Here is a 22997-nt window from a genome sequence, read left to right as displayed (position 1 = left end):
GGCATGAAATTGACATCAGTCAGAACTAATACAAGAGCATGTGCTCACACAAGCATTGTGGAATGGGCCCTTTAAAGTCATGCTTGCATTTGTGTGCCTGAGTTTGTTTCACACTGCTTTTAGATATGGGCATCATATGTCATGGTTATTTTATAGGAACATTCCATATTCTAACAACCATTGTTTCTATCTGTGATTTTTTATCAGCCACAAACTTGAATGACAACGTTTAATCAGTCCTCACTGTCTTAGAAACAGTGACATTAAAAAAAATAATTAGATTTTAAGATTCTAATTTTCTAAGTCTAAAACTGCAAATCTAATGTTTTTCAATGCTTGCTGTTAAACAATTTTTATTGAGAATGCATGTGGGTAACTGGGAACGAACATACACAATTAGGCAATTGTAAAGAATTGACAACTTTATATGTAGAGTCTAAGTAAAAATTATGTTTTTAATTTCTTGTCTTAAAATGTAATACAGAATTTCCAAGTTAAACTATTTTTTTCTTCATAAAGCTTTACGCCAGTGTCATATGAGCGTGAATTTTGTAGATATGTAAACTTTGAAAAAGTAAAAGCTGAGGGGGCACCCGGGATCGAACCGGGGACCTCTCGATCTGCAGTCGAATGCTCTACCACTGAGCTATACCCCCAGGATGAGAGAGTGAGGTCAAAATTCCCGAGTTATTGCACTGACACAATCATATTAGGACTACGATTCATAAAATTAGATCGATGTCATCTCACCAAACTGTAAAAATCTTTTAAATAGTATGATGTATAAAATAAGTTAATATTCTACGGTCACATTCGTACATTCAGATTGTTGTCAAGGGCAACTGACATTGTATACAACATCCGGGTCCTTTCAATATGGCCGCGTTGTGTTGATGATCTCTGAGATTGGCTCCACTCGCTTTTAAGGATTGCTTATTTTAGTATCTCATCTTCTAGCACTGACAAAAAAGGTAAGTATATACCCTTGCGATTTAATTGTTTTAGCCCCCTCTTTGATTGATTCAAGCATTTTATATGATATCAACACGTTCACGACTCGAGCAGAAGGAATGCATGGATACGCCGGGCACCTTGCTTTGTCGAGTTCTAAGTTTTGGTAGGGTCCAAGTGTGTCCAAGTCAGATAGCAAAGAAGACACAGTACCAATGTGCTCAAGAGCTAAGATCGGAGCATCTATAGAATATGTTCGCCACTATTTTTATTCAATGATCCAAGGGCTAAGGATAGAGTTAGGGGTAAGCTAAACTGACCCTAACACAACTACCCTAACCAAAAAGGATCGAAAAGGCACGCGTAAATATTTATTTTGCGATACTTTACCCTTTTTCTTTTTTTTAGATATATTTAGTTTTTAATAAACTACTGGCTGGCGAACAGATTGTATAATCGCCTTATATCACAGATGAACAGTTTGACGGTGGTCAAATGATTGGTGATCACGTTGCTCTCACATTTCATTTAGGCTAACCAAAAGTTCGATTGACACTAGGGCTGGGACGAGACCAAATTTACTACCCGGGTACCCACCCCACTATGACCCGACCCTACCCGGGTACCCGGGTACCCACTGTAGGTCTCAGGAGATGTCTCAAAATGTCCGATTCGGAACATTTTGTAGCATAGCCCTGGCAAAACGTATTTAGATACATTTAAATAATCTGGTCATTCATTAACTGAAGTTGAATTAAGTTATATCTTTATCTAACCACATGAAAAATCAGAATGGATGCACAGTCAGAAAGAAATGTGAACATTTGTGACTTGTAGGGTAACAATAGAGATCTAGATAACTTTTGTCATTTAGCAATATATCATGTGACTTACCACGGGTCCAGGTAGGCCTGTGGGTACCCGGGTCCTACTCAGTACCCACCCGACACGGGTACCTGAGCAGAGAGATTAATTGAACAATTAATCATTGGGACAAGGATTCCGGAGTTGCAGAAGGAATTATTAGGCAAAGATGAACAGATGTCATTGGATCAAGCCATGGATATAGCTAGAGTGCATGAGGCATCCATCAACAACATGGCCCAACTGCAAGGGGTACAGACAACGAAGACTGACATTCACCAAGTAAGGAAAGAGCAGCCATGCAAATACTGTGGACGACAACACCCACCGAATCGCTGTCCAGCTTATGGCAGTGAATGTGAAAACTGTGGCATAAGAAACCACTGGAAAGTGATGTGTAGAAGGAACGCCACACAGCACACACCATACAGGGGCAGAGCAAGAGGCAACAGTCGAGGCAGAGGTCGTGGTCAGCCTCACACTAGAAGGCCACACAGAGGTAGAAGTAGGTCACGACAAGGACAACGTTCAGTGAATAGCATGACAGGTAATGATGACCTGGATTTCGAAACAGCTTTCGAAACACTAACATTCAAGTCACTTTCAATTGATGCTATACTCAACGACAGAGACACTAGAGACGAGGTTTTCGTGACCCTCAATATCAGTCTAGAAGACAGACCACAGCAACCAGCCACCCTCAAAGCCAAAGTCGACACAGGAGCCCAAGGTAACCTCCTACCCCTGCGCATATACCAACGTATGTACCCAAATACACTGGACAGCAATGGGAAGCCCAATGTAAACTCAACTAAACAGAGCAGCACCATACTGAGAGCCTACAACGGCACACGAATAGCCCAGTATGGTAAAATATCCTTACCCTGCACCTTCAATGGCCACACATCTCAAGCAGACTTCTTCATCTCAGGCGAAGAAGGACCGGCCATCCTTGGACTCCCTACGTGTAGGCAGCTGAGAGTCGTAACCCTCAATTGCGAAATAAAAGACTCACCTCCAAAGCAGAAGGTTGACGGGAAAGAAGACCTAATAAGAAGCTACCCAGACAGATTTCAAGGCATTGGCCAGTTCAAGAAAGAGTGTCATATTACAGTCGACCCCTCAGTACCGCCAATGATACATGCGCCAAGAAGATGCCCTATCCACCTCAAAGACGAGATAAAAGCTGAACTCGACGAGATGGAAAAAATCAAGGTCATCGCCAAAGTTACGGAACCAACTGACTGGGTGTCAAGCCTGGCATACAGCAGGAAAGCTAGCGGCAAGCTCAGGGTATGCCTGGACCCGAAAGACTTAAACACAGCCATTAAGAGGCCCCATTATAAAACCCCTACCCTTGAGGAGATAACCCACAAATTCTCAGGAGCGACAGTATTCTCCAAACTGGACGCAAGGCACGGCTATTGGTCTGTCAAACTCGACGAGGAATCCAGCATGCTGACGACCTTTAACAGCCCATTTGGCCGCTACAGATTCCTAAGACTCCCCTTGGATTGAATCTGAGCCAAGATGTGTTCCAAAAGAGTATGGACATGATCCTAGAAAAGTGCCCTGGCACAGTCGGCATAGCAGACGATATCGCGGTATTCGGCAAAAATAAAAAGGAGCATGACAACAACTTGATCAACCTCATGGAGGTCGCCCAACAAAGCGGCCTGGTATTCAACCCTGGGAAATGCGAAATCAAGACCAACCAGATCACATGTAGACTGAACACGCTCTCGTTATCTATGCATAGACTCACGACATTAGAAGCCTCGATAGCATAGAAATATTACAATGTAATATTTCTATGCTATCGAGGCTTCTAATGTCGTGAGTCTATGCATAGATAACGAGAGCGTGTTCAGTCTACATGTTTACTCCATAGCAATGGCGGTACAAGATTCCCTATCGATATCCCTACGCCGGTGATATGACTAGTGGGGTAGTGGTGAGTCTTGCAATATAGTCCATATATCACATCCCCCTTCTTTTGATAAGGTACTTACGGCGTGTGGATATCAGTAGTATATGATGGACAACATGGAATTGGTTACATTATGATTGATGAGAAAGTTGACGGATGGTCTCACTGTGCAAGATAAATGCACTTTCAACTAATTGCACTTTTAAAGTTCTTTGGTATTCTTGAGCAGTTCATGGCACAGTAGGTTGAGGTAGATCACTTTGTACATAACATAACATAACATAACATAACATAACTGTTGGCTGAGCTATTCTAGTCTGCTACCCTATTTGGCACTCTAGGAGTAACTAGTCTGCTTTTATATTTCACATTTATATTAAGAGTCACTCATTCAAGTGCTTTGGTCGTCGCACTTCTCTTCCGGCTCTTGTTCGACATACAACTGTCTCTGAGCTGGGATCACAATGGCCCTGCGATGTTGTGGTGGTTGGGCGCTTCTCGAACTTGTCTAGCTGTTTGTTGGTTGATGGTTTGTTGTCCTTAGGGTTGAAGGAGACCCGCCGCTGGTTTTGATGGGGCGAGTTAGATTGGTTTCCCTGTCTCAGTGGTTCGAGTGGGGCAGCGCTGGTGTTTCTCTTTTCCTCAGTGATCTCCCTGAGATCACGTCGATTGCGACGTAGGATGGAGCCTTCTGTGGTTTCCACTATGTACGACCTTGGCTCTGGTGATTTTCCTACTATAGTTGCATTCTTCCACCTTCCAGATTGTTGGTCTCTGACACTGATAGGCTGGTTAGGGATAAGTGGCGGAAGCTCCTCACCTGCCCTGTTGTCAAAGTGTTCCTTTTGCTGAAGTTGTCGTTCTTCTAGATGGCGTCTAACGTCTTCCCGCATGGTGTTGTGGTTTTTGACCCTCATTGGTAAGTTCGATTTCATTTTCCTGGTGTTTAGGAGTTCAGCTGGTGATGGAAGGTTATGATCGATTGGGGTTGCACGTAATATGAGCATAGCCATGTTGGGGTCGATGTTGGAGAGCTTGGCTTTTTGCAGTGTTCGCTTGGTTGTTTGGATTTGCCGCTCTATGAAGCCGTTCGACTGGGGATAGTGTGGGCTGGATGTTATATGGGTAAATCCCCAGGCTTTGGCAAATTCTTGAAATCGTTCAGCTGAGAAATGTGGCCCGTTGTCGCTAATGACTTTCTCTGGTATGCCTTGTTCTGCAAATATGGCTTTCAGTGTTGAGATGGTACCTCTGCTGCCTCCGGACATCTTCCTGATTATGGGAAATTTAGAATAGTAGTCACTTACTATGATGTATTCTTCTCCCTCTATGTAAAATAGATCGGTTCCCAGCACTTGCCACGGTCGTGTGGGAAGTTCATGTTGGAGCAGGGGTTCTGCAGGTTGGCATTTCTGGAACTCTTGGCACACATGGCAGCTTTTTACCATGTTTTCAATGTCGGTCCCGATGCCGCACCAAAAGACACATGTCTTTGCTCTGAGTTTGGTCTTCTCTATCCCCTGATGTGCTTCATGAAGTTTTTCTAGTATCTCTTGCTTCATACTTGTTGGGATGATGACACAATCCCCCTTCAGTAGTAATCCATCCTCAATGGATAGTTCGTCCCTGTATGCCCAGTAGGGCCTGATGGGGGCTGGTAGTTGCTTTGGTCTTTCAGGCCAGCCTTCCAAGATGATCTCTTTTAGAGCTTGTAGTGCAGCGTCCTTACTGGTCTCTTCTTTTAGGGACTGTATCTTTTTGTCGGAGAACTGTGTCAGGTCTACACGGATGTCCAAGTCAATTGTCTTGCTGGTCTTGCCGGGTGATCGGGAGAGGGCGTCTGCCACCTCCATCATACTTCCCGGTCTGTATTTGATGGTCACGTCGTAAGGCTGTACCCGTAGTAGCATTCTTTGAAGTCGTTGGGGCGCTGCTGACAGGTTTTTGAGGTGGATCATCTCCAATGGTTTGTGGTCTGTTTCCACGACGAACTGTTTCCCGTATAGGTATGTATGGAAGTGTTCACACCCGAATACAACAGCGAGCATCTCCCTCTCTATGTTTGCGTACCTTTGCTACCGGGCACTATCTTTTTTCACTGTCAATGTTGAAGATTCGTGGAAATGGGTACACGTGGGAATGGTGTTTCTCCTATCACTGGCTTTCGTTCATCTTCAGAGATTAAAAGGAAATTTAGGGATCATTATACACGTCCAGGGTACACAAATGTCTACTGTCTGAATAGTACCCGTTACATCTTACCATCAGCTGTTATAGGCCTATATGTCACTGCTATTACTGTTGCCTTTGTGATTTAGTATTTACACTGCTCTTCTACATTTCTGATTGATAATAAATATTTTTTAAAACTTTACCTGTTTCTTCAAATACACACACCATGCTTAATTTTATCTTGAGTCAATTCTGAAAAAGGATGCTAAATCGAAATGAAAATAGTTCTGGTCACTCACCAGTTATCACAATTTTTTATATATTTATTTTTGACATATTTCGTGTACAAAGTTAACTGTGCCAATAACTTTGATTTTTTTTAGAAACCATTAGCACATGCGCTTAGTTCTGTCCGTGGCAAAGGTTTCAGTAGATTTCTGTTATAACGCGACAATGGGGAATCAAATCAGTGGAAATGGAAGTTTGTTGTCGACCAACTGTACCAGTTATCGCCATCGTCTAAATAGCATGTGCCACATAATCATGCACACCACGTCAGTTATGCAAATTACATTTTCTATTTTCTCTTGTATCTCACTCAATTTTTATATTCATTACAATTAATAAGAAATACTTCTATCATTTTTGCAAACTGAAGTAAACATATTCCACAACCTCGATTTACACATGCTTATCCTTAACACATTTGTACTTTGTACTATATACATATACATTTTTGAAAAATAGCTCAAGTAGGTTTTAGAATTGTATTTTGGGGAAGAAATGACAGACAGATTGTAAGCTATGACAACTGAAAGTGCATCGTGTTGTTGGATTTTTGTTTTCGCGTGAATTAGTCACGTGACATCACCCGTGTGTCTTTCCTAAAGTTGTACTTGAGCATGGTGATAATATGGTGTGTTTTTTAATATTTCCTCACAAGAGTCTGTTTTGTCTATCATTTTTGGATAAACATTTTTCTCTTCTAATGAAAACGAGCAAAAGTAAGACGAGATGTGATCACATGCACAAACTCTACAACAGGCACTTGGCGATAATTAATCCTTGACGATAAGTGGTTGGTTGCCAGTACCAGTTTTTGAAACCAAAAAGGGAGCCCCTCAAAACTTTCAACAGTTTTTGTTTTCAAGTTCTTTTTCAAAGTTCACTTTTGAAAGTATGTATACATACATGGGAATCATGTTAGTAGATAGGCATATTGTTTTTAAAATATTTTACAAATGTTAGGATACACTACAGTAGTCACAGCCACACACTACCTGTTCGACATGCACAAAGAACAGAGTTCTGTCTGCCATTTTATTAATAAAATGTGACAAGCTATTTCTGTACAAAAATAAATTACCTGAGGTATTAGTTAAAGCAATGTTAACATGATACAGATTTAACAAATGTTATATTTATGATAACACTTTTAGTAAAGTACAAATTCTCGTACTTATTTGGGTTGAGTTCCATCCGGGATTCGAACCTACACTGCCAGAGTGAGGCACCTAATCGCCAGCACACAAAGTCAGCGATCTAACCCACTCAGCCACCAAGGCTTCCACAAAATGAAAATCCAACACCTGTTTACTAAGAAAAAATTGTTATGGATGAGCAACTTCTTTATTACAATTGGGCGACGTTTCGGTGTAGATTCTAACACCGTTATAGATCATTTGCTTAATAACGGTGTTAGAATCTACACCGAAACGTCGCCCAATTGCAAGAAGTTGCTCATCCATAACAATTTTGTCTTAGTTACCATTCCAACTTCTAAATGCCACTCAAAGAAGCAACAACCGGTTGTCTAGATCATGTTCTTTATTTCACCTCTAACAAGTGTAAATTGGCACAGCTCCCATGGTTGAAAGCTATGAATACGTATTGCCATTTAGAAAGTGGTCAAATGTAACAAATGTTATATTTGGGATAACACTTTCTTTCTAAGAAAGTGTTACTTTACTAATAAAGTGTTATCCCAAATATAACATTTGTTACATTTGACCACTTTCTAAATGGCATTATGTATTCCTGATACAGATTGCCACTTGAGGATGTGTATACAAGACTAATGTTGTTATCTGATACATGGCACTTTCCCTGCAGGTGTGAGCCATGTCTGACACGGATGGCAAGGAAACAGACAAGGAGAAGCTGTCAGCTGGACAGACTGAAAAGGATGAGGTGATTTAATTATTACATACAGCTTCAGAAGACACTTGTTGTTTGTGTTTGTGATCAATGAGTTATTGTGAACGTGAAAACTGAAAAAGAAATGTTGAGCCTGTGAGAATGTTACATTCTTCAATGGCTGCTGGTGTACAGGATTTACCAGCTTCGGACTTGTGGTGTACAGAACCATTCAGTTCCTAAAATCCCAGACATCCTGCTAGTGATACAATGCAGCGATAGAAACTAACAGCTTTGGTCCACTAGTCCTTATAATGATAACATATAGTGAAATCCTTAAAAAGGGCAAATTTCTACTATCACTTATGATACCGTAACTATTGGGCAGTTTGGTAAAGACTATGTAGGACTAGTGCAAATTTTTAACCCTGGATCATTAGAAATTGGCATTAGTCCTGTAGTCCTTGCCTAACTGCCCAATTGTTAAGGTATCATAAGGACTAGTAGAAATTTACCATTTTAAGGGTTTTGATATATGTTATAATTATAAGGACTAGTGGACAAAACATGTTAGTTTCTACCACTGTGGATACATGCAACTGCAATCTGGTTGTTGTAAATATTATCCTCTAAAATAAAGACAATGAAGCTGATCAATATTCCTGGGGATTTTGAAAATTTAATTAAACAATGATACAAAAGAGTTAAAGTGTGCAATATTTTTTTTAGGACACAAGTTCCAAGAAACCAGCCACTCCGTCCTCCGTCAAGTCTAAGAGCCCCACTCCATCTGGTCCAGGAAGCGCCAGGACAGGGAGTAAGGCTGAGAGTAAGCCAGGAAGTGGGGTTGTCAAGAATGCCAAGAGCCCACAGTCTAGCGCCAAGAGTAAAACTGCACCAAAGGCAAATGCAAAAGGTATGGGAAATAATCCCTTTTCATATTATTTGAATATTTTTTTTATGAGAAGAAATAGATAAGATATTAATATTATAGCAGCAAACTTCAAGGAAACCAGGATGCCTATAAATGTCCAACACTGAAAAGTGTTAGCTGCATCTGAATTAATTATTTTGCACACTAGCATTGCTTTTATATTTTCCATGTTCTGTCCAGGGAAGGGCAAACCCAAGTCTGAGGATAAGCGTGAAGACACGCCTGCTGCCAGCACCACTGCCGACGACACAGAGGAAGATGGTCAGTTGCCAGCGAGATCAGTGTCATCAACTTGTAGATACTAAGTGTTGGAGAAGCGTCAGATACTGTTGTGTTCAAAGTAACGTCTTTTATAGATGTCCTGTGTCAAAGGATTCTCAGAAACAAGCAAACACATTGACAATTTTGTTGTTATGTATTCAACCCTTGGAATACCATGGCAAATGTCATGTGGTATGTTAGGTTGTAATCAGCAGTAACCTTTCAAACTCATTGGTATGAAGTGATCAATGGTATGAAAGTGATCCTTGTTTGTAGTAACAGGCTTTCATACTTTAGAATGATGAGTTGACTTAATCCAAACAGAGGTCACCAACTAAGAATGACAACACAGCTGTCATAGATATTTGCCAAATAGCACCTCATTACATCTAAATGTCTATCCGGCCCTGTTAGGTGTGCACATTCTGCTAATTTCTTTTTGACCAGTGAGTTGGTTTAAGTATCCTATGCCAAACTCATATTCTACCTCACTCGACCATATCACAGTCTAATTTAACACATACACGCCCCATTCTGCCCACTTCCTGTTCCATTCTAGATTTCTACCCCATACCTCTCCCATTCTATCCCTGTCTGTCCCATGCTAACATATGCCTGTCCAATATTCTACCCCAGGATTTTATATGCAGAGTTGCATCCCTTAGGCATGCCAGGATCTACTTGTCATGGGTTCAAATCCAAGCTTCACCCTGGTTATAGGTTCGTCATGATCATGTTTTTAAATTTTAAGTGTTAAATGTCTGTGATTTATGAATTCAACATTTCTCTATAATAACCATGCAGCCAGTGTTATCTCTGAAACAATTACAAAATATTGTGAAACTCAATCATCCATTTATTATTTCAAGGCATCCCTGATGGAGTCGTTCCTCTCTTCATGGCATCCAAAACACAGGAGATCTTCCACTGTGTGTGTGACGAGGATGTTACGAAAGAGGAACCCTTCAAGATCATCCCCAAACAGGACATCATAGAGGACATGAAGATGAGAGCAGCCATCAGTGACTTCAGTGTTCTCAAACAGCAGATCCTGGTATTCTTCTTATAAGTCCTCTTACATCTTACTTCAGTGGTGTAATACTCTAGTTTGGTATTGAGGTAAAAGTACAAAGTCGATTTTTGGGAGGAGCATATTGTTTAAGTGAACAGATAAATACATTCATATAGAATGAGAATCAGATGGTCACAATACCACAAGGGAAGATAACTCTTTCGAATAGTTGACCACCAAGGGAGACCACTCTTAACATTGATCTGACTGATTGTGTGCCTTTGTACCACGCTCCTCACAGCGACATCCTGTTTGCGGAGCTCGCTTTACCATCACTGCCACCAGTGAAAGCTCCCCACTGTGATAGGTGGCTACAACCATGCTTGGAGTTGAACTCACAACTGACTGGCCGTTATGTTTACAAACGAGTGATGACTACCATGACGTCGAATACTCTTACCCCTGCTAAATTATTTTCTTTGTTTGTCAGTCTGAATTTCTGTTTTATTACAACTATCATGTAATTATTATAGTAAGAATGTAAGGGGGAAGTTGGTTGATTTTCCGTTCGTCTGCAATCTCGCCCCAATCTGATTACCGTAAACAAACAAAAAGGCAAATTCATGTGGGAAATATGGTCAGTCATAGACCTTTTCAAAATTCACTATAATGGCATTCCCAAAGACATAAACAAAAGCGGGGTTAGAGGGCAAATTTCAAGATTCTTGTAATTGCCGCGCTCACAGTGGTGGCAGCGAGGTTACCAAGAGTGTAATGAAGGTGTCACATGTTGGGAAGGAGCTTGCCTTTGTACATGGAGATGATATATCAAGATATTTGTTTGTTGTTTAATACCAGTAAAATTCGAGCTTTAATAGGCAGCATGTAAATAACCAAGACATTGACCAAGTACACCAATGAGGTGTATCATGTGCATCGTTCCATGCATTTGGGGTACAAGGACACACAATCAACCAGGTCACCAAGTCCGACCACCTGATCCATTTAATCGCTTCTTACAACAAACATTGCGAATCTATACTAATCTATGCTCATAGTGTGCTAGTGTGCTATTGTGCTATTGTGCTAGTGTGGTAGAGCGTCAGCCCGGAGAGCGGAAGGTCCGGAGTTCGATCTCCGACCACGTCATACCAAAAGACGTTAAAATATGGTACTTGTTATCCTGTCTGGCGCTTTAAGGCATTAAGGGGCTAAAACAAGGACTGGTCGGCTCGGAGTCAGTATACTGTGTCTGAGTGGGGTGTTCATGTTAAACTGTGGCATGGTATCTTAGTGAGCTAGCACTATAAATCGGCATCAGTCCGGACTAGTACAAGCAGCCACACAAACACACACACGTACATGCACGTTGCTATATAAGTGCAATAATCTTGGACGCGACGTTAAACCCCATTTCACCTCACCTCATTGTGTGCTAAGACATGTGGAAAGCCAAAGTAACACTATCTGCTTGTTTTACAGGACTACCCTGGGGAAGAACTGCTTGTGGTATATGACTACGATTTCAAATACGAGCAGAACTTCTATGTGGCACTGACAGAAGAAGCCAAGGAAAAACTACTCCATGTAAGAATTAAAAGTTCATACAAGCACAGTCTCTAAATGCAATGTTATAACATAATCAGCCATCATTCTTCTTAACTTATTGAATATTTCTGGTTCCTAATTGTAATTCTGTGATCTATATCATGATGCCTACATGTACAGTGTTGTTCAATGTTTGACAATCATTGGTTCCAGATACGAGAGTTTGAAATGATGGAATGGGTATATCAAGTCATAAGACTGACATTTAACTTGCATGCTAGGACCGCACTATACACTCTAGCCTGACTTGATCTGCAACTGAGTAGGAAGTATCACATCTTCCCGAGGCAAGAGCATCCACTAGTCTTTTTATCAAAGTCTTGTTTCCCCCCTTGGCACATCAAGCCCACTTTCCTTTGCTAAATATGATTGGACTATTGCACATGTTGATAGTCCAATCAGAGAGTGTTTCACAAAATCAACATCCATACTGATACACCTTTGTATTAAAGTGATTTGCCTGTCTTTGTTGACAGGAATATGTCTTTTTCATCTTTTAACCCCCCCAACGATTGTCAATGTTTATGTGACAGGGATGAAATTGTGAATGTTTTCGTTATCTGATCGAATAGGTCGTCGCCTATGGTAGTTGCCATCTTTGTGAAGCTGTACGAGATAAGAACAGCAATCTGATTGGATTGCACATTTTCATCTTAAGGGGCACATCTCGTGGTCTACGCGAGGTGCCACCTGGATCGAGCCCAGTGGCCTTGATGTGGCAAGGGTAGAAACTAGGCTTTGATATAGGCTCGTGGACATGCCTGTCTCGGGAAGATGGAAATGTCTACAGTACATTATTTGCATGTGTGCTTGTATCTACATGTGCATCTCTTTGTTGTTATTCTATATTGTTTACATAGAAACTAGTTCCTTATCTGATCTTTTGTGTGTTGAAATGTGATTGTGATGACAGTATATATGATAGTTTGATATACAGTTTGATAGGCATTTCTTAGAAGTTGATGATGACAAAGTAGACAAATGTTTAGCTTGACAATGGTATGAGGATCTATGTCGCGTTAACGCTATAATAATAATGTTGTCATCCATAAACTTTTGTCTGCTTTGTCTGTATAGATGTATTTCACAGTTCACTCTTCCAATTTGTGAACATAGTTGAATAGCGTCGACTCACGTAACAGGGGTTGAAAAATACCATTGCCCGACGCCCGTGCCAAGTAAGGTTTAGATGTCGGGCGTGTAATATACGTTTTCTAGCATGGCCGTGGACAAGTAGAGCACCCAAAATGAACTGGGTCAAGTTTCACGCGAATGTAATCATGTGATCATGTTACGGTATTTGATTGGCTAATATTTTGTTAGCAGACTGACAATGTAATTTGCATACAGCTACGCCAGTCAACCAATGGGATTAATACATTTCGATGTCAGGCAGGTCAACAACGAGAACCAGGCTTGTTTCATTGTTAAATCGTAGTAACACTTCCATATATGGCACATGTTTCTTGGAAATGGAATTTCTTGGAAATTGTAACGCGAGGTTGAAACATTTTCCGACTTTAGATGCTCCGTTAGGCCTAGCTTTGATGAAATATAATTTTGTCGAACTACAACAAACGGGACTTTTAACGAGTGAAAGTATGGCATTTATTTAATAGGTGTTTCTTTTCGTTGTCAACTAAAGTTCATTCGAGTCGTCAATAGCGATAACCTGACCGTGGTTGCTGTAAATAACGGCGAGTTGTGCGATCTATCGACCCCTTTACGCACGATTTCGGCAAAATTGATCTAAACTGTATTGAATAAAATTTAAAATAAAATTAATAAAATATGCTACAAACATATGTCAAGGTACAAACGTGTTTTTTTATAACCAGATAGTAATAATAGGATTTAATTGCGGAATTTGTTGATTGGTATTTCCTGTGTTGCGTGCAGGTGGTAATGTTTTTGCGATGGGGAAATGACATCGTGTCAGTGACTTGAGTTTACTAAAAGTGTATATAAGTTTTCGGAACCATGTGTTACCGCACACAATAACCGAGTTAGCGCTATATTGAAGAGTGCAATAGCGAGGGATCACTGTAAGTAAATCTGTTGTTTCAAATAAGTAAGCTAGTAAAGGACAGAGTAGTCTCCCTTTGCCTCATTAGCACCCAGAGGGGTATCTGCAATAACAATTTATATTGCCAGTACCGCACATGGCCGATCATGTCTCAGCGGTCTATTTTAAGTTTCTTTGGCGGTGGGGACGAAGGCAGAGGGAAATTCAGAAAGTTGTATATCGGCAAAGAATAAGAAGTATGACGAATGTAAACGAAAACGAACATTCATCGCTGGGTGGAAAGACCAGTTTCCTTGGGTTGCGTATGATGACACAGCGAAAGTCATGAAGTGCACCATTTGTTTCAAGGACCCAAACATACACGCTTGCAATCGTAAGAGAACGTTTATTGATGGATGTTCAAATTTATTAGCTTGATTTTGGGCTAGTACATTTTAAAATAGGGCAAGTGAGAATGTTGGTCATACTTGCCCTTGGTCAAGTAACATTTTTAATAATTTTTCAACCCCTGACGTAATGTGTACTTCAATCTACAGCTGCCTGACTCACTTCTATGTATCAATTCTCTGTAGTTTGTCTTGCCTTGCAACTTTAAAAGTGTTTCCTTTTGAACCACTACTGAGCAGAAATTGTTTGACCATTTATGCATGTTCTGTCACCATAATGTGTTCAGGAGATATCGCCACAACTGAAATCATCTGAGATTTCTTGTGAAAGAATATTGTAGTATATTTTAAAAATAGACGTGACAATTGTAGTACTGTGTATATCCCATGTTGTCTACAGTACTATATATATATCCCATTCTGTCGGTAGTACTCCATATATCCCATTCTGTCAATAGTACTATATATACCCCATGTTGTCTGCAGTACTATATATACCCCATGTTGTCTGCAGTACTATATATACCCCATGTTGTCTGCAGTACTATATATACCCCATGTTGTCTGCAGTACTATATATACCCCATATTGTCTGCAGCACTCTATATATCCCATTCTGACGGTAGTACTATATATATCCCATGCTGTCTGTAGTACTATGTATATCACATGCTGTCTGTACTACTATGTATATCCCATGCTATCTGCAGTACTATATATATTCCATGCTCTCTGTTGTACTATATGATTATATCCCATGCTGTCTGCAGTACTATATACATGTATATATCCCATGCTGTCTGTAGTAAAATAAATATCCCACTTTGTCTGCAGCGCTATGTAAATGCCATGCTGTCTCTAGTACTATGCATATGCCATGCTGTCTGCAATTTTGTGCCATGATCGACCAGGTTGTAGACAAACTGATTCTTGGTAGCCTTCACAGTCACTGTGGTATTCAACTTCTGGTTAACCTTATGAACTGGGTATTGACATTGACATTAAGTAATAATTGATAGTGATCTGTTATTTTAACTGGATGAGAACATTTATAGTCAACTTTCTATTTTTCTTGATTACTGTTTCAAATCAAGATGCTCAATCAACTGTACCCAGCACTGCCTGGTAGACAGTGTATCCTGTTTTCAGTTTGTCTATTACCAGGTCCATAACCTCTTTTTCCTGCTCTATCACTCATCTCCCAATGTGTCAGTAATAGAAACTGTCACCATGATGTATGTAGGAAGCCACACTATAGCTACTAGCCCCATGGAAATGTGAACCATGTATGGTTGGTGGACTATAGGACTAGTGCTAGTTCCGTTCAGTGTAACACTGAGTATCTGATCAGGTGTGCCTGTATTGATAGTGTTGTGTGTTGGATGTTGCCTGTCTATAGTGTTGTGTGTGTTACAGCCCCCGGTGAAGGGAAGGGAAGGGGGAGGCGAGGAGGGGGAAGAGGAGGAGGAGGAGGAGGAGGTTGTGTACACATACGTCCCCCCAGAAGCCAAGGAGTGGGTGTCCCAGGGCAGTGAGAAGGAGATTCAGGAGGAGACTGTTGTGGACACCAGGAGGAGGGTATGTTTACGTCATTCTCAGGTGTTTGATCTTTAAAGATTTACAGAATTTTGTCTTTAATATTTTTGCTGCCCGCATTTTGTCTAACATTTTTTCATACCCCCACCTACTCCCCAAATACATAAAACATGACCCTCTCCGCCCCCTCTGTATTTTAAGTGTCCAGTCCCTAAATCATGTTCAAATTCAAACATGCCCCCCACCCCATATGTAACACCCACCCATGCACACCCTCCTATGTGTCATTCTTGATTTACAACCTAATCTTAGAGATATGAGCTAGTTTGTCTACTAGAAAAAATCATTTCGGGAGCACCTATTATCACCAATATTTGAAAATTATGAATACATGTATTTCCCCTTCTGTTTAATAATTATGTTTTGATTAAGTCCATTGTTTTCTACTTGTTTTCCTTTGCTGTATGTAAAAGCATCCATTGAAGAACAAATAGACTTGTACAATGTCAGCGTTTAAATGTAGTGGTTATGGTATATTCCTGAGCAAAATGTTTTCTCTGCCCGCATTTTGTCTGTCATATGACTAGTGGCTGTGATTAGCTTGAATATTGCTGATTGCTGTATAACAATGCTCACTGACTCACTCACTCACCAACCCATCCGCTCACATTATTAGATGCACATGTTTTCTGTGACTAGGTGAAAGTTTGTATCCGAAGAAAGAGGCTAGATTTTGGTGCACCATGTACCTTTGAAGACCGCAACGTCAGTGATGCCAAAGATGGGTATGTGGAGTGTACCACATATGAGGATAAGACATATGACTTGAAGATGCTTGAGCTTGACAAGGGGACACAGGCAATCCCTCTGATCTCAGACGCCGGCACCCAGACCGACTGGAAGTATCCCCGCAATGCCAACACACAGTACTACCCTCGTGAGTACTCTGAACAGGAGCGGGAGAAGATAGCGTCATCCAAGCCAGTCAAGGACTTTGTAGGCACAGTTGCACCAAGGTGTGTAATAGCGTGGATCGATGCTCATGATGTCAATCACTGGATTGTCTGGTCCAGACTCAATTTTCAACAGACTGCTGTCATATAGCTGGAATATTGCTGAGTGCGGCGTTAAACAAGAAAGACATAAAGACTAATGATCAATCTTTCTTTGTGATCAAAACGTTTTTCATTTTCGAAGTTATGTATCTTTAAAATGAAACCCCATGGTGATTCCACGTCCCCAGCATTCTATTCTTGTCGTTTGAGATTATAGAATGAGGTGGTCAACAACAATTTGGGCATGAGCAGTTGAAAGCTGATTTTCAAACACTCTTTTGCAGGTTTGAACTGGCTCTCCAACAGAATGAAATCATGAATGTTTTCTTCAACGACTGGTTGAACCTTGGCGACTCGGACAGTTTTGGCAACAAAGCCGACAATCACCTCAAGGTGGGAGCAATTTTGACCTCATTGGTTATTGAAATATGTACAGTGATTCCTCTATATACTGCTGCCATTGGGGTCCAAGATCCCAGCCCCATGAGACAAAACACATGGTAAATGTAATCACTGCATATAAAACAATGCCTTGCAGAACAGGAAATACAATTTAAGCATTAGTTATCATGTCTAGTGATGTTTTATCTCAAATTACAAATTGTATTCACCATGTTCATTTGTTATCACCTGTTCGTTGTAGGGGTGACTATTGAGGCACTTGTGACTATTGCGATACTATTGCGATAGTTTTCACTTGCAATTATAGCAGGCCTTAGCAGCATATATTTCAGCATTTTGACTGACACCATCAAAATAATTATAACTTTCTGATACTATTTGTAAAGAAAACAAGAAATGGGAGAAAACAAGTTCAAATTGACCTCTCAAAAACATTTTAATACAAAATTTCACTTCATGTAACTGGTAAAGTCTTAGGTTACTGCAGTGTTTTAGCACCAATGTGAATGAATGTGATTGAATGACTAGTATTTGACTATACAAACTGTCAAACTCTTTAATTGTCATATTGGCATTCACTGAATGACTAAATGCGATTCAACGTATCAATTAGGAAACAAAGTTGACAAAAACTGACGTGGCGTCCGCCATCTTGTCAATGTTGCCTAGCGACGAGTAGCTAAGGGACGTAACTCTAAATCAAGCTGACAAAGTAGTGCAATCCAAACGAAAGCACGACAGAGGTTAGATGATCATAGGAGTTGTTTCTATGCTTTATAAGAAAGTAAATGTACCAAACAAATTAACTATCGAAACTATCAATAGTTAGACAAACTATCGCCAGTAGTATCGATTGTTTCAAGTTGCAATCGATAGTGTACTATCGTGAGACAAGCAATCGCAATCAATCGATAGTTCAATGTATCGTTACACCACTAGTTCGTTGATACCTGCATTTGCTGAAGGGATGCAACTGGGAATTAGATCACATCATTTTTTTTGTCACTTTATTTGATTCTTGAATTTGGGAGCCAAGATTTTCCCTAGTGCTGCATCCAGGCTAGCGGTACATCAAGGAGCATTATGTCGAGGAATCAGTGTATTTCATCTTGATTACGATCCTTGATGTATCAGCATCATACCCTTGTGGATTTCACTGAGGTGAAAATCTGCGACCTGTGTCACTTTAAGCTCACCTCCAACATCAATCTGATGTTAACACAACTGAAATACTGTGACAGTACACCTCATTCCTATTGCTGTGTTGTTTCTAGGAGTACCAGTCCTTCACAGACCTGCAGTTCAGTAAGGAGAAGAGGATCACCAGCATACAGTGGCACCCCAGCATTAAAGGTAACGTCCTGCAGTGTGTGAACTCAGGAATCAAATTATGGGGCTTTTCTTTGCACGCCTAGATTACAAAATCGGAGAGACTTGCAATTGTGGCAAACAGATGACAAATATTGTTGTTAGTTGAAATCCTGGGAACTTGTAAAGATTGTTAATGGAAACAGGAAGTCACTATCGTAAGCACACCGAATTTCGTATGTAAACGTTCATGAATAATATGATTCCCCTCTTGTTCTCCTGTTGTAATGGGCGACATTAAACCCCATTTGACATCATCACTGTTAAAGTCCAGTGTATTGACCACTGCTTGGTGTACCCCCAACTTGATGTTGATAAATTTGTTGACTTTTGTCAGCAGCTGGCTGATTGGGTGTTGTCATAGAAATGATTGATGCTCATGCTGTTGACCACTGGTTGGTCTACCCCATGTTGGTAGAATCAACATGCTCACAGGGATATCTGTATGAACACCTTGTGTTCATGGTGTTGTGTTTCAGGTGTTGTCGCAGTTGCTGTGGCAGAGAGGTTGACGTTTGATGAGCGTATTGACAACGCAGCTAAGGTCATCATGACCCCATCACTGATACTCATCTGGAGTTTCACAGACCCCATCCACCCACAGGTAATACTAGAACACTAACGAGGAAACAGTGTATAGTCTGTAGATTACCCTGGGGCAGCACACCTGTCAGCCTGCTCACTGTAGCTCTCCCATGCATATAGCTTGGGTATTGTGTCCAAATATTCAGCAACAGTTTTAGGCGACTACTCCTTAGTTAGTTGGTTTACAGAATTTGGTTTTGTTCTTACAGTGTCGGTGGTCGAAAATTTTAATAACAAAAAATCTTAATTGCCTCAAAATTTGCAGTAAACACTTCACTATTTATTTCATATTTCGCAAAGAATCCTCTTTTTAACACTAACTAATTTGAGTGATATATCCTGTTAACTTGTTGTTTTTTTCTTTTCTTGTTTTGTACCATTAAAGTTGGCGGGAAAAAAGTCATCTTAATTTCATTTTCATTTTGCTTTTTTTTTCATGTCGGACAATCAGTAAACTCAAAAAAATAAATTAATCGCCTAAGAAAAAAACATTTGAGAAAAGCTGTTTTGAACTTATGGATTCCAATAAATTACTCCTAAATTACTCCTAATGCGTCTACAACTTACCTTACGACAAAGAAAAACTGCACTTAGCAATGGTCCTAGGTGAAGAAAAAAGTTTGTTCCATCTTCAGTCTACTTTTCCTAGGACCCATTGCTGCTGTCATGTGACTGTCCGTAGGGACGTCACATCTGATCACATTCCTGTTTGTCGCCAAACAGACATGTTGTGCTTTGTTTTGGTCCTTCAACTTTTGGCTTAATTTTGTGGTGAGCTACAGTTTCATTTTCGATGGGTGAAGTATACCTTATCATATTAGGTTCGCTTTTTGTGTAATTATGTCTATGTATTCTACATGAAAAGACTTTTATCTTTTGCTTCCACCTGGCTCGTTGGTTGCTGCCATTTTTTAAATGGGTTACATTTTTGTCTCCTATATTCATGGCAGTCAGTATTGTTTGCGATTCTTGGCTAGGTATTACATTGTGTATGTTAAACTACCTTTAGCCTTTTGTGGAGTTATCTTGAGTTTCACATTTGTATTTGATACACTTTAAACTTGTAAATTGTGCTGATTTTAACTTTGGTTTTATTATCGGTATGTACAAGTCTACTTCCACTACAACTTCAAGTTTTGCGTAACTCATGCAATCTTCCGAAGATCCTCATCCATGTTGTCTTGTTTGCACTCAGGTATGCACTCCAAATTCACATCTTCCCCTGTCAAGTTCTCAATTTATAGACGAGTCACGCATAAACATATTCTACAGCAGTCCTGTCGGCACACAGGGAAGATGTTTGATTCGCACCAGGCTTCCCGCCACCTTTGTCGCCGGGCCCTATCCACGGTTTCCGAGACTTCAGACGTTCATTTCCCTGCGAGTACTACAGGGCCAAGTCCAACATAGATATCTTACTGGAGAAAGCTCAAGGAGAAAGGCTATTCGGTAGCTAAGGCCATTGCTTTGGCACATCGGCCTTCTACTTGGGGGTTATGCGAAGACAAGGGGCGATCATTTGAAGCCTTTTGTAAGGCAAAGAATCAAGATCCCACTACAGCATCACCTCAATTCTTAGCCGAGTACCTTCTACACTTGTGTACCAAACAACACTTGAAAGGTACACAATTACGACATATTTGCTGGCGCTTAATTCAGTGTACCGGTAGTTCCAGAACTGCAGGCCCTCCTGCGCTCTTTCAGGCCTGAGGATCAGGAGGCCAAATTCTGACCCCCTTCTTGGGATTTGAATTGTGTTGGCCCTCCTTTGAGCCCCTCAACACATCATCCTTTTTTAACCTCACAGACAATTTTTATCTTGGCTTTAGCCACTGTGGTGTGGGTTAATGAGCTACACGCACTCAACATTACCCGTGTCTGCTTTGAGCATGGCACGCAGGGAGTAGTTCTCCTCGGTCTGTGCTGGCATTTCATAGCTAAGAATCAGCTACCAGGACAACCCGACTGGTCCTTTACCATTCCACCAATCTCTACGATTGTGGGGGTCGAAGATGAGCGTGAACTCCTCTTGTTCCCTGTACATGCTGCTCCAAAACTAGGCGTGGCGTGGGGAAACGGTTGTTCATTCCTGTATCCCAGACGTCCATGACCGAAGTTAGTCGCAACACCATATCACTATGGTTAACCTTGATCTTCCGAGAGCAAATAATCCTCACAAGATCAGAAGGGTCATCTCAACCATGGCTCTACATAACAACTGTTCTATTACAGTAATCATGGAGGCTGTCACCAGCCATCTTCGAGATGTGGCACTTGAAGACTTCGAAGGCAGTCGCAGCTTTGGCCCTCTGGTAGTGGCCCAGCAGGTATTTGACATGCCTGTTAGGGGGACTTTCAAGCTTTGAATCTTTGGCTCGGTAACACAGTTGTAAGATTTTAGCTTGCAATAATTTCTCTTTGCTGGACTTATCCTCAATTCTTGTGTCCTTTTGAAGGATGAGATTGAACGAGGTTAATCGTCCGGCTTTTGACATGCCATACGGTTCCCTTGGCACGCATGTTGTTTGAAGGGAATACATCTGAAGGTATACCCACCACCATCCCATCTGATACAGATGCATTAAGGAGTAATGCAGGATAAGTAAAATATTTTGTGAAATCAAAATATTTTTTACATTTGTATACTTATCTTGCATTACTATGTCTAAGGGCTCACCCGTCGAAGACCTGCCTCCCCACTATAGCTTCAGAAGATTTTGTTAGCACAGGTGACAAGCAGTAATGTGATCATTGTCACATGACAGCGGCGATGGGTCCTAGTAAAAGTAGACTGAAGACGGAAACAACCTTTTTTCTTCACCTAGGACCATCGCTAAGCTCTGTTTTTCTTTGTCATTAGGTAAGCAGTAGATGCATTAAGGAGTAATGCAGGAAAAGTATACAAATGTAAAAAATATTTCATTTTTCTAAATTTAAAATAAACATGTAAGGTGTTGATGGATTCAGCTGCGGCTCATCTTCATCATAGGTTTGACAGGTTGTGCACCCCTCATCATGTGAGCATCTGTCTCTGACCCTGTTGTACCCCTCATCATGTGAGCATCTGTCTCTGACCCTGTATGTGCTCCGTCTCCAGGCTTCAGTATCCCACAAGGCAAAGGGTGTACTGAGGATACCAGTCATGACAGGGCTTATGTCACAAACTATTTTTTGTAGTATTTAGGCTAAAACAAATAATAGTCTTGGTTCTCAGGCACTACCTGCATCATTATAAAATCAGCAGGATGTTTTGTTTTCATTTCCGTTTTCAAAAAAAATATGAAAATCTTAAAAATGCACACAAAAATGAAAATGGAAACAAAACGAAACGTGCAATGAACTTTATGATGATGTGGGCAATTCCCTGAGAACCAAGACTATTATTTTTTTTAGCCCTACTGAACAATATACTGAGCTTATTCATTCCACTTTTAAGAAATGTTCTTTAAGTCACCGATTCCTTTAGCACCGGACCTCAGCTTTAGGGACAACCGTATTGGCTTTATGATCAATTGGAGAGAAAGGGTGTTCATTTTTCACTATATTTGTAATCCTGATGCTTATAAGGGGTGGAGCACATAGAAGGTCAATTCAGTAACAGCTATTCCCCTATTTTTGTATTCCACCTTATCCTAACATTTCATCACTTCTATCTTCCAACTTGCAACTAACCATTTTATGCTAAATTGTACTACATGTATTTTCCTGCTATTCCTGTTAATTGATCCTAACACAATCCTTCCCTTGCTTTTTGTGTGACATACTCTATTG

The 22997-nt window shown here is 40.6% G+C and overlaps 2 protein-coding genes and 1 non-coding gene across 10 annotated transcripts in view; 1 reads left to right on the top strand and 2 right to left on the bottom strand.

Annotated features, from left to right (window-relative positions):
• Positions 1–584: 584 nt before the first annotated feature.
• On the bottom strand, positions 585–656 carry Trnac-gca. Its single transcript has one exon. It is a non-coding gene; the product is annotated as a tRNA-Cys (tRNA).
• A 187-nt stretch (positions 657–843) lies between these two features.
• The window catches only part of LOC124134626 (dynein axonemal intermediate chain 3-like), a 45547-nt gene continuing 23393 nt past the window's right edge, over positions 844–22997 (top strand). For all 8 annotated transcript variants that reach the window (XM_048400460.1, XM_048400456.1, XM_048400458.1 and 5 more), the window contains exons 1-11: positions 844–971; positions 8030–8107; positions 8783–8969; positions 9168–9248; positions 10118–10302; positions 11743–11847; positions 15697–15858; positions 16516–16832; positions 17156–17264; positions 18548–18626; positions 19121–19245. In XM_048400460.1, coding sequence (XP_048256417.1) covers positions 8039–8107; positions 8783–8969; positions 9168–9248; positions 10118–10302; positions 11743–11847; positions 15697–15858; positions 16516–16832; positions 17156–17264; positions 18548–18626; positions 19121–19245 — 1419 coding nt within the window. In that variant the 5' untranslated portion in view covers positions 844–971; positions 8030–8038. The remainder of the gene's footprint in view (positions 972–8029; positions 8108–8782; positions 8970–9167; positions 9249–10117; positions 10303–11742; positions 11848–15696; positions 15859–16515; positions 16833–17155; positions 17265–18547; positions 18627–19120; positions 19246–22997) is intronic.
• On the bottom strand, positions 4129–5793 carry LOC125381995 (uncharacterized protein K02A2.6-like). Its single transcript, XM_048399407.1, has one exon. The coding sequence runs from the start codon at positions 5791–5793 to the stop codon at positions 4129–4131; it is 1665 nt and encodes a 554-aa protein (XP_048255364.1).

The sequence above is a fragment of the Haliotis rufescens genome, unplaced genomic scaffold (genome assembly GCF_023055435.1).
Source record: "Haliotis rufescens isolate VD_foot unplaced genomic scaffold, xgHalRufe1.0.p SCAF_2, whole genome shotgun sequence".
NCBI lineage: Eukaryota > Metazoa > Mollusca > Gastropoda > Lepetellida > Haliotidae > Haliotis > Haliotis rufescens.
Note: the sequence above shows the minus strand (reverse complement) of the source record. Positions and strands in the feature narration are given on the sequence as shown.